Source organism: Hippoglossus hippoglossus, chromosome 17 (assembly GCF_009819705.1).
Source record: "Hippoglossus hippoglossus isolate fHipHip1 chromosome 17, fHipHip1.pri, whole genome shotgun sequence".
In the NCBI taxonomy this organism is placed as follows: domain Eukaryota; kingdom Metazoa; phylum Chordata; class Actinopteri; order Pleuronectiformes; family Pleuronectidae; genus Hippoglossus; species Hippoglossus hippoglossus.
In genome coordinates this window covers 21,022,447-21,034,235 of record NC_047167.1, presented here as the reverse complement: position 1 = coordinate 21,034,235, position 11,789 = coordinate 21,022,447, and the positions used below count along the sequence as shown (strand labels likewise).

Here is an 11,789-nt window from a genome sequence, read left to right as displayed (position 1 = left end):
GAAAACACAACCTTGTGTTCTGGGAGACGGTTCAATAACAGTGTTCAATAATAAAACTTATTTTAGCATGAACAAAAATGTAACTTAGATTTTCTTCAATTTAGCTTTGAAAACAGCCAGAAGGCTTCTCCACAAAGTTATGAAGTTATTGTCTGATGTTTTTTGGAGACGGTCAAAGTAGCAGCATTTTGTGCAAAGTTCTTGAAAAGTGACGTAAGTTAGACAAACATTTTTGTCTTTACTGCAGAAGAAGAAAATCCTTCTCGGCGCCGCAAATAGAAAAATAACATGGTTCTTCAGCTTTGGCATTTTATGGAAGAGTATTAGGTCCGGGTATGAGAAAACAAATGAGAAGAGGGAGGTTAAAAAAGGTATAAAAAAGAAACAAGTTCAAATGTCAAGAGTAAAGTCGAACTAAATCACAGGAGGATATTTTTTAAATGTGTTTAACGAGATTAAAATTTCAAGATTAAAGTCAAACTTTGAAGAATAAATCAAACTAACAAATTCTTGGAGCCGCTCCTTCAATCGAATCTGAAGTCTTTCCTTGACCCAAATCTCATCCTTCCACCGAGTTTCAAAGAAATCAACTGAGTAGTTTTTGCGTAATACAGCCAACAAACAATAGAACACAAATTAAAAAGTACTCTCCTTGCAAAATATGTATCTTTCACCTATTTGGTTCAACTTTGTTCTCAACATTTTGACTATATTCATAAAAATTAAACATCATTTCCATAATTTAGTTTGACTTAAATCGGAGCATTTTAAATGTATTCTTAAAATGAAAAAATAAAGATCTTCCTCCTCTCTTTTCTTTTCTCTTAAATCTGACCCTGAACTCGTCCGTAAACGTTGCTTTTAATTACTGATGTTTTTACACCGGTGCCGCTGAAATAAGATGAAACTATCGAAGCTCTGCCCACAGCTCGAGCATATGAAGCAGTTTCCTCTGGCGCCATCGCAGCTGTCCTCATGGTCCTCGTGGTCGTCTAGCGACGTCATATCTATTTCAAACCCGGTTCCCTCTCCAGTCCTGACGCTCGCTGAGCCGTAATCGTTCACCTCTTGAGCGGCGTGTTGATCCTGCAGCTCGGACGCAAGGCGCATGTCTGAGCTTCCTGAGTGAATTACCATCGCTGCGTAGTCCACGTGCATCATGTCTTCGTTTTCCTTGTCGTTCAGAAAAGGCAGATCCTTGATCGGCGACGCCAACGTGTATCCCTGCTGCTCATTGGCTGCGGCGGGACTGAGCTCATACTTGATGTCATGTGAAAGCACGCAGACGGTTCGTACCATGGCTTCACCGCTCTTCTCCGTCCCAGAAGTCCACAGCTCACTTTGGTCCAGCGCCCCTGTGCCACCATCGGGCCGTACCTGACTCAGAGCGGGAAAATCCTCCCCGTTGGACTCCACCTTCACCATCACCGTGTGTTCACCGAGCTCCTCCCTGTCCGCTAACTGTTCCTCAAACGTCACCAGATCAGGCTTCAGCTCCACCACGTTCTCCAGCGAGTGATCCTCAGGCATCGTAAACATCAGGTGATGAGTCTCCAGCAGATCTGGGCTCTCCCCTTCGGAAAGAAAACAGAATTAAGTGAGCAAACCGACAGAATGACTTTTATACAGTTTACTGCAGAGGTGCTTAAGTGTAAGATGTGAATCAAGTAAGTGGTGAAGTTAAATATAATATAATGGGAGAGGTTTGTCATCTACTGAGCAGAAAAGCTAAAAGTTAAACGATTCCAGTTTCTCACATTTGAATAAAAGCTGTTTTCTCTTCTACAATATGAATCTAAACATTTGGCGATTTTGACGGTTTGTCTCTTACCATTTCTGTGCGTCTTCATGTGGACCTTGAGGCTACTTTTCTGAGTGAAGCACCGCCCACAGATATGGCAGCCGTACGGTTTCTCCCCGGTATGAATCCGTAAATGTGTCTCGAGGTGGCCGGTCCGTTTGAAGATCTTCCCGCAGTACGAGCAGGCGAAGCTTTTCTTTGGCTTGATCACCTGAAAAGAGCTGCTCCCCATCTGCTGCTGCTGCTGGGCATTCAGCGCGGCCTCCGACCCGCCGCGTAAACCTGCTTCGCTGGAGACGAGGAGCGTGTCTGACGATCCGTAGGGTGTTTGGGAGATCAGGCTGTTTTTCAGCTCCCTGTACGGTTTCCCTTGGAACGAGAAGGAGCTACAAGAAGCTTCGCCCGGTGCCGGGAGTAACTGAGCGATCCCGGGGAAGGACGTCACATTCTGTGCCGAGCTGCTGAGATATTCCATCCCGCTCATCTCTGTGTTGTTCTGTCCTTGTAGCCTCAACCTCCACTGCCGGCCGTCTCTCTCGAACGCTGGGAAGTTCTCACCGAGGTTTTCCCCTCCTTCCCTTGGCGGCTCGTTCCCTCCCTGAAACTGTGGTCGTGTTATTGTCTCCTCTACGGGCTCAGATTTGACTTGTACAGGTGGAGGGAGAACGTCCTCGTTCTCAGGCGGAACATCGTCAGCGTTGGTCCGGCTCTTTTCCACGGGGAGAGGAGTGTCGGCACATGGGTTCACCTCAGGAATCTGCTTCTCTTCAACCACCTGGACGTCCACTAGTGTGGCCTGAATACCTGTCGACGTGGAGAGAAGAATATAGTTTTACCACCTGTAATAATTCTTTCAAAATATCTATATAGGAAACTTGTCACACAGAAGAAAGTCACAGCAAGAGACCAACAACTGCAACAATAATAACACACATTTCAAATTAAATTTCAAATCGTCAATAGACTCTAATATTTCTTTCACTCGTCCAGTTAATAATAAAACCAGTGACCTTATTGGGGATTTGATGCCCTGTGACCCAGTGAGCTATCCTAATCCCACCCTACTGAGTTTCCCCCCCCCCCCCTGATCCCCACCAGCTCCCCAGACAAAGGTCTTGACCTCTTTTAGCAGCAGAGCAGAAGAAAGATGTCGATTTTCAGGGGTTTAATCCAGAGAATGTTGCCCGAGTGCAGCAACTCCCCATTTAATGACACTTGAAAACTGCCAAGTGGAACTTTCTAGAAACCGAAGAATCAGAGAAAGCCTGTTTCTCAAAAGGAAAATCTAACTAAAGTTTCCTCCTTCCTGTCTAAGGGTCAAACTTACTTCTTCTGTGAATCTTCATGTGCTCCTTGAGGCTGCACTTCTGGTTGAAGCGTCGCCCACAGGTCTCACAGCGATACGGTTTCTCACCGGTGTGAATCCTCTTGTGTCTCTCCAGGTGCCCGGCTCGCTCAAAACATTTGCCGCAATAAGGGCAGATGAAGCCCATCTTAAACTTGAGCCTCTTCGCCGTCCTCCTCCGCGCCGTGTTGCACGCGCTGCGACACTGACCGTAGCCCAGCAGCTCGCGGCTGAACGGGCTCTGCTGAAACCCCCCCGAGCTGCCGCACGGCACGGCCGGCCCAGAGTCCAGGGAGGATTCTGGGAGACACGACAGGGAGTTCTGCCGTACGTTTAGATAATCCCAGTCGCTTTGTCCCGTCTCCTTGTCAGTTGTCGATCTCCACTGTCTGTTATTATTCCCTTCACACGGAGTCAAGTCTTCTCCCGGCCGCTCAGCCTGACCTCTGACCTCTTCACCTCCCAGTTCCACGGAGTCGGGTTTGTCCTCGACTCCCTCGGGTTTGGACGAGCAGCTGTTGTCCTCGTCAGCGTGTTCATGTGAGATCCTCTCGTCCCCGGTGGAGCCGCGACCGCCTGCGGAAACACAAAGATTCAGTTGTAGAGCAGTTTGTTGGCTTCTAGAGTTTTAATGTCACCATGAAATGTGTGTTTTAAATTCACAATAAAGTGAAGCCAAACCATCTTGATTGCCCCCTGGTGACCGGCTGCAGTATAGGTCATAAGCCCCAAGCCCCTACAGTCAAAGAAGTAGTTCTTATCAAACTGGTGTTTGTTCAAATGTTTCCTTTTTCCCAGTAAGTTTGGATTTAATAGATCAGTGACGAAGAACCATGAAGAGATTTGTTCTCTGCCTGAAAACGGCGCTTTGGAGGAAGTTTAATAATCAACGACACAAGTTCATGAAATCCTCACTTTACCTTTAGTGCCTCAGTGTGTCTGTGTGTGTGTGTCTTAGGTTATACCGTGTGTTTACAGTAGTGTTTTGATTGTGTGTGTGTGCGTGGTAGTGTTGTGTGTGTGTCTTAGGTTATACAGTGTGTTTACAGCAGTGTTTTTATTGTTTGTTTGTGTCATGTTAGACAGTGTGTGTATAGTTTTATGTGTGTCTGTGTGTGGTAGTGTTGTGTGTTTCTCAGGTTATACAGTGTGTTTACAGTAGTGTTTTTATTGTTTGTGTGTGTGTGTGTGTGTGTGTTATGTTATACAGTGTGTGTATAGTTTTGTGTGTGTGTGTCATGTTATACAGTGTGTGTATAGTTTTGTGTGTGTGTGTGTGGTAGTGTTGTGTGTGTGTGTTTCTCAGGTTATACAATGTGTTTACAGTAGTGTTTTTATAGTTTGTGTGTGTGTGTGTGTGTGTGTGTGTGTGTGTGTGTGTGTGTGTGTGTGTGTCATGTTATACAGTTTGTGTATAGTTGTGTGTGTGTGTGTGTGTGTGTGTGTGTGTGTTTCTCAGGTTATACAATGTGTTTACAGTAGTGTTTTTATAGTTTGTGTGTGTGTGTGTGTGTGTGTGTGTCATGTTATACAGTTTGTGTATAGTTGTGTGTGTGTGTGTGTGTGTGTGTGTGTGTGTCCGCTCCGGCTCCAGCTCACCGTCCCCCCCGCGGGGCTCGGGTCTCCGGGTCCCCGGGGCCCGGGTCGCCCTCAGCTCGCTGTGCAGCAGCCGGATGTTGCTCCTCAGCTTCTGGATCTCCTGGTCCCGCTGACACGTCTCCAGCCGCAGCAGAACCATCCCGTCCTCCACCAGCTCCGCGATCTCCGCCGCGGCGGCTCTGGACAGGGCTTCCAGGATGGAGGCGACCTGAGCCCGCAGAGCGACGCTGCTCAGCATCGTCACGAACCGACCGACTCACCGGAGGAGCCCCCGGAACCTTACGACGACAACAACCGACACGAGTGAGAGAAGCGCCGGACGCCAGGCCCCCTGGGTCGGCGGCCCCCGGTGACACGGAGCAGGTGACGGCCGGAGCCAGAGCTTCAGCTGCGGCTCTTCACCGGGCTCGGTGTCGGTGTGTTAACGTGACGCGTCTTCGGCTAACGGAGAACGATCGGTACGGAGAGCGGAGCGGGCTGCCGTTACCGGAAGTGATGACATAAATACCGTAAAGACGGGGCAGCGGGCGCAACGAATATCCCCGAGCCACTTCCGTGGTTAGCCCTAAAAAATAAAAGATTAAAGACAAATACATAAATGAATGAAACTGACAGACAATGTTCAATGATCCACAAAGTTTTAAACCATAATACTTAATGTAAAAGGGCTTATTTCTGTCTAAATTGTATCTGTATTTACCTGCAGGGGTTGTATTTACCTCTTTTCACTTTAAAAATAAACAAAATAATTTACCTTTATCAATAATTCCAAACCTTCTGCATGTTGTTCTGACATCTGTTTAAAAGTGACATGTTTATTTTAACTCTTGTTTAGTTTACTTTAAGAAATTTCAGCAACATTGTGAACTGTGACCTCTTTGATATGTATGAAATATGTAATTAAAACACAACTGATTATACTTAAATCAGAATCTTTTAGGCAAAATGGGAAAAAAATAATCATTAACATTCTTTAATATCAAGAGAAGAACAACTCTCCACAGATAGATTTGAATTGCGGTCAAACACAGTATGTTATTGCATAAGTACACATCGCACACTCCCGTTCCTTTGACGCACATCATCACTACCTCACCCAACAATGAGTTCAACATGTGACTTCAGGTTAAATACTCGGTCTGTATCTCGAAGGTCAAACACAAATAGGAGACGTTATAAAAAGGAGACGACACCTGTAAATGTACAAGGCACTGAAATACCTTTGGTGAGGACTGATAGATAGTTAACACTAAGGATGCAGGGATCCGGTGTTTTCTCTCCTGATATTGATGTTTATACCATCGATGTGTTTCCCACTCCTGAATGTGAGAACATACATCATTATATCAGCACACACGTTAGAACAGTTAATAAATTACATTTTCCTCATCCGTGCTTTGTACAGTACCAGTATGTCTGTCCATGTAAGGTGGACATTTTTACTTCTGCCAAGGAAGTGATGTTTTCATCAGCACTGTTTGTCTGTCAACTTGCTCAATTACACAAAAACTACTTGACAGATTAACACAACACTTGGTGGAAGGATGCAGAATGGGTCAAGGAAGAACCCATTACGTTTTGGTGTGGCTCCAGATCAGGAGGCAGATCCAGGAATTATTTTACACATTGCAAGATGGGGCATTTTTTCACGTGTTCGCCCTTTGAATAATTCATGGATCTGACTAATCAAGGGCACTGATACCGAGTCTGTGCAGTTTAGTGCAGCTTGATGGAATTGACGGGGCCTGTGGGGCCTTGTCGAAGGCCTACTCTAGGTGTGCTTGCTTCGAGTTCATTGAGGTTATAAATGAGATATTTACTGCCACTAGATGTCGCACTAGCACCAACACAAATGCTTAATTACCTGCACCCCCCCTCCCCCCTCGTGTGTTCTCAGTTGTTGCCTGTACAGTCCATGGGTGCCCAATAAGAGCGACCCCTAAACACACACAAGCTAAATAAAGTTACCCTGCAAACAAAAAAACAAACCAGCAAACTGTGCACAGTGGTAAAGTGGATGTGGTGCTTGATCTCATCTGCAGGTTGGTGCTCTTGTCGGTGCTCAAGCCTTCGAGTGAGAAAAGTGTGTTTTTAAAACTCATCAGCTCAGCCCTGATTTCACAGAACACTTAAAAAGGGCCTGCGTGGCGGCCGTTAGATTGTCATCATCATTATCATCATCATCATCATCTTAGCTGTGAGGAGCCTGGAGACTGTATACAAATAAGTGAAGCCATTAGGTGTCACAGTGGTGGGCAGGTGGTGTTTGTGTTCTCTGAAAGGAGAAGGGTTCGTGCTGGCGATCGCACAGGAGCCATCTTGTACTTCTTTCACACCAGAATGTGCAGGTTTTTAAAACCTGGGTAAACCTGCTAAAAAGGGGATTGACTACCCAGGTGTCTTGTTTTCATCACTGCCGATTTAATGAAGCCAATTAAAACCAGAGTCATTTGACCCGGGCGTGAATACGACTGCATCCATAAGCCAGATGTTAGTGGGTTTTCAGACCAGTGGAAAAGGGGCTGTACTGGATAAATGTGGGGAGAACCAACAGAGAGGGTCTCACATGCACTAATATGAACAGAACAGATACCAAAGCAAAGAACAGAAAGAAATCCGACTTCATTATCAGCTCAGGATGCAGTTACTCCACTACATCTTTACATAGAAAACAGTTAATATTAATGTTTAAAATCTCATATATATATATATATATATATATATATATATATATATATATATATATATATATATATATATATATATATATATATATATATATATATATATATATATATATATATGATACTATAATACAAAAAGTACACTGGAAAGATAAATAAAATTCTCTTCAGTCTTAGTGCGTCACTGGGAGCTATCTTCCTTGCAGGTGAATCTCCTGATGGATTTTGAGGTTGCCCAGCACCGTGAAGCTTTTCCCACACTGCCCGCAGCTGTACGGCTTCAGGCCGCTGTGGAAGCGCTCGTGTCTCGTGCAGTTGTCCTGCCTGGAAAACATCTTGCCGCAGATTGTGCAGCTGAACGGCCGCTCGCCCGTGTGCACGCTCTGGTGCGTCTTCAGCCGGGTCTTCTGGGTGAAAGACTTCCCACATTCCAGGCACCTGAAAGGTTTGAAGAGCTGGTGAGTGGCCTTGTGCTCCTCCAGCTGGGACAAGCGGGGGAAACCCTTGTTGCACACGGAGCAGATGAAGAGTTTCTGATTTGCTCTCCACACGTTCATGAGCCTTTTTGTTCTCAGGTTGTTTCTACTGAGGATGTGATCTTCTGTGGCTGCGGCCGACCTCGGCACAGGAGGGACAGCGGGTGAGCGCCCAGCTTGTTGCAGAGGAGACTGCAGACACTGGTTCTCACTGGCTGCCGGGCGTGAAACCTGTCTCGATGGTTCATTACCCACAGACTGTGAAGTGGTGCCTGCTGAGCACACAGGTTGAATCTCTGTCTCTACTTTTATCGGCACACTTGTCGAAGCATCTGCACTTTCCTGTGTTGCGGTTGGAGAGTTGTAGGAACTTTCTGTATTTCTGTGAGCAGAAAATTGCTCCGCGTGAGAGGGGAACATCTGCCCGTGCTGCTGCTGCTGCATCGCTACAGAGCTTTTCTCAAACATGCCACAAGCCGCAGGAGGCCAGATCGAGTCACTTCGCTCTCCCACCTCAAAGCAAACGCTAGTCGCCGCTGTTGCAGTGTTGTCTGTTGCTTCCTGGAGCACAAGCTCCCCCGCTGGCTCATGTTTCACCGCCGGCCTCATGTCATCACCGTCTTGGTTCCCATGCCGATGCTTGCAGAGTGAATCAGCCGTCTTTGGTTCCAGATACCCTGCACGTGTTTGCTCATCCTCTCTTTCATCTGCAAATAAAATGTAATTTCAATGTTACCACCACAAATTCAAAGTCAACAAAGCAAGAACACAATTATCTTCAAGAACAGAACAACCCCACGGGTATTTACTTAGCCTGTTTACTGGGAGGTGTCCGTGACTGACAGGCCGGGACAAGGTATTTAGTGTAATTCCTTAACACAACATTATGTCCAGGGCAACAAATGTTCTACCTTCAATTTGCTGTTAAGGTTAATGAGGTCACATGTCAGTTGATCTACTGAAAACTTGTCCAAAGTTTCTAAGTTAGTCATTTTCAGAAAGACGTCAAAGTGCTGTCGAAAGACATAAAACTAAAATTACCTGATAGTGTAACTAAAAAAAAGTTTTATTTTATAGAACAAACAATACAAAATATTTTATTTTAATGTAAAAATAATAAAAAATTCTTGATTTGAGGTCAATATATTCCGTTGTAGTTGTGTTTTCTTAATAGTTATTTATAATAAACTGTCAAATATCTAGCCTCAATTACATTTCTTTGTCGACTGCTCTCAGTATCAGAAATGTTTTGCTTTCTTATTTAAGTGAGTAATACTGAGAACAGGAAACACTTGACTGAGGTCTTTATGGAGATGAAGCTTCTTTTCTGTGAGGAAGGTTCAAGTCAGACACAAGAGACGATGATCATCCTCAGGATATATTCGAAAAAGGGATCAACACACAGAAACAACACACAAGCCAAAACTCGCAGCCTGAGGTAGAACATGTCCAGTGATCGTGACGTTCTCTCGAGACATGACCGAGTAAACACAGGATCCAGATGTAGAGTCAAAGTAAAACCTCAATCAAACTGTTGAGAGATTAGACGAATATGAAAAGTGTCTTTTACCAGAGGTTTAAAAGAAGAAACCGAGCGAGCCGGTCGTACCAGGCGGCTTTGTCCCGTCTGGTTTTAGCCTCGATACTGGAATTACTGAAAGATCTCTGCCAGATGGTCGCTGGCTTTAATTCAGGCGAGTATGGAATCAGTAGCTCGCAAGTAATCTGGAGCGACACCGATAAAGCCTCAAACATCATCAATAGCATTTTAAATCCAGTTCTGAAAACATTAGTACAAAAACAACAGGAACTGTCTTTGTGTGGGTTATTTCACAGGAGTCAGTGATTAGTGCTGTTGCAGAATATTAGACCGGATGAACTTTAAGTTTTCAAGTTAAATAAATATATTGAATATTTAAATTTGAGACACAAAAATAAATAACTTAGCTTGTTATTGTAACACCAAATTCCTGCACAGGGTTTTAATGTAGGAAAACAGAGAAGCTATGATAATAGCTAATGATAATTAATACATTTTGAAGTTGAAAACAATTCAGTGTCATGTTTTGAGTAGAAAGTTAATAGTTTAGTTTATAGTTGAGTTAATAGTTTAGTTTTTAGTTCCCCATTTGCATTCATTTCTGGTTTGACTAATCTAACAATGTTATTTTGGACTTTAGACCATTTTCCACAACTATCAGAAATTGTATTCATCAAACAACTCAATGATACAATAACTGGCACATTAATCATTAATGAAAATAATGGTTGGATGCGAACCCAGTGAAAAGTCACACAACATAACTTACTATTCTGATTACTGCTGGTAAAGGCTCAGGATTCCTGCTTTCTTCAGACTATGATGTCACAGTTTAGGTTTGGTTATTTACAGACAGAAGCGAAACAACAGTGAATGTTTGAAGTCCCGAATGTAACAGGAGACTTTAAACATCAGTGAAGAATCTCTACTTGTGTTCTATCACATAAGAAACGTTGATTATAAACTGGTGAGTTCTTAATCTGAGATATTTTAAATGAAGTCTGGTGATAGAACTAAAAACAGAACTAAAGTTAATCAATGTTTCAAACCCGAATGTAAGAGGAGATGATAAAACCTCGTTATGAATAATTAATTTAGTTCTATCGCGTAAGAAACGTTGTTTATTAACTGGTGAGTTCTTAATCTGAGAGATTTTAGCTGAGGTCTGGTGAGACGGACCCTCTCACCTGTCGAGGGGACCTGGGTCCGGGCTGCCTGCTCCTGCTCCTGCTCCTCCTCCTGCTCCTCCTTCTCCTTCTCCTGCTCCTCCTCTGTGGTTCGGGTCTCGGCCGCTTCTCGAGCTTTGCACAGTTCCACCTCCATCAGCTTCAGGCTCCTCTTCAGCTCCTGGATCTCCACGTCCCTCCGACACATCTCCAGCCGCAGCACCACCGTCCCGTCCTCCACCAGCTTCGATATCTCGGCCACCGCAGCCTTCGCCAACACGTCCATGATGGCGGCGAGCTGCGAGCCGAAGGCGGAGGGGAACGTCATCCTGTCCCCGAGACGATCACGCGTCAAGGTTCAAGATTTATCCAACAACCTGCAGAGTTCGAGTCCCAGCGATTTACCTGCCCTTTTATTTTGGTTTACTTCCGGGAACGGTAGAGAGCGGATGTGACGTTAAGAAAGGAAAGGTGTAACTTTCCTAAAAAACGCGAATCACAAAATTCTCGCCTTTGAGAAAATACAATAAAATATATAAAAAAATGAAAATCTCTTCATAATTCCTGTCGAAATTCACTTGATAATAAACAATAAAATAAATTTATTTTAAAACAATGTATCGATTTTACCATGTGAAAATATTTATTAACTACGAGTAGCATAAATATACTTTTGTACATCCCTGTACGGACTGTTGCTACAGAAAGATTTATTAAAATTTCTTTTAAACGCATGAAATAAAATGGAATAATCTGTTTATTTTCCAGATGATGTTTGCCGTAGGAAGGAGCGTTTAAAAGAACTTGAACGTGAATATTACTTTGGATGTCCATGCGCTATAATTCTTGTTCTATATGTGATACTTGTTCCAATTAAATTAAAATAAATACAGTTAAGAAACAAAGTTGTGTTAAAATATAAAAATAATAACAACAATCTTGAAAACATCAGTTTATTCACATAATCCAAACACATTTCTTCAGACATCATATTTATCTTAAATGATACATTCCATCCATTATCCCCACTCTTTCAAATTTACCATTTAACTTTCTGGCATTTTCTCTATACAAATACAGTATACATAAATATAGATATACTGTATATATACATATACTTTATATAATTATAAAGTATTGTATAATTAGATAACTAGTGCTAACAGGAGTTAGATTTG

The 11,789-nt window shown here is 43.6% G+C and overlaps 2 protein-coding genes across 2 annotated transcripts in view; both read right to left on the bottom strand.

Annotated features, from left to right (window-relative positions):
- Positions 1 to 679: 679 nt before the first annotated feature.
- On the bottom strand, positions 680 to 5,285 carry LOC117778839 (zinc finger protein 572-like). The gene is made up of 6 exons (XM_034614669.1): positions 4,746 to 5,285; positions 3,129 to 3,722; positions 1,832 to 2,605; positions 1,145 to 1,574; positions 864 to 1,105; positions 680 to 832 (listed from the first exon to the last, which is right to left on the bottom strand). Coding segments are annotated over exons 1-6 (2,280 nt in total). The 5' UTR covers positions 4,984 to 5,285; the 3' UTR covers positions 680 to 830.
- Positions 5,286 to 7,311: 2,026 nt separating this feature from the next.
- si:dkeyp-68b7.12 (rho GTPase-activating protein 30) overlaps positions 7,312 to 11,789 on the bottom strand; it is a 12,924-nt gene continuing 8,446 nt past the window's right edge. Inside the window, exons 14-16 of the mRNA XM_034614668.1 lie at positions 10,633 to 10,716; positions 7,532 to 8,612; positions 7,312 to 7,443 (exon numbers count right to left, since the gene is read on the bottom strand). Coding sequence (XP_034470559.1) covers positions 7,621 to 8,612; positions 10,633 to 10,716 — 1,076 coding nt within the window. The 3' untranslated portion in view covers positions 7,312 to 7,443; positions 7,532 to 7,620. The remainder of the gene's footprint in view (positions 7,444 to 7,531; positions 8,613 to 10,632; positions 10,717 to 11,789) is intronic.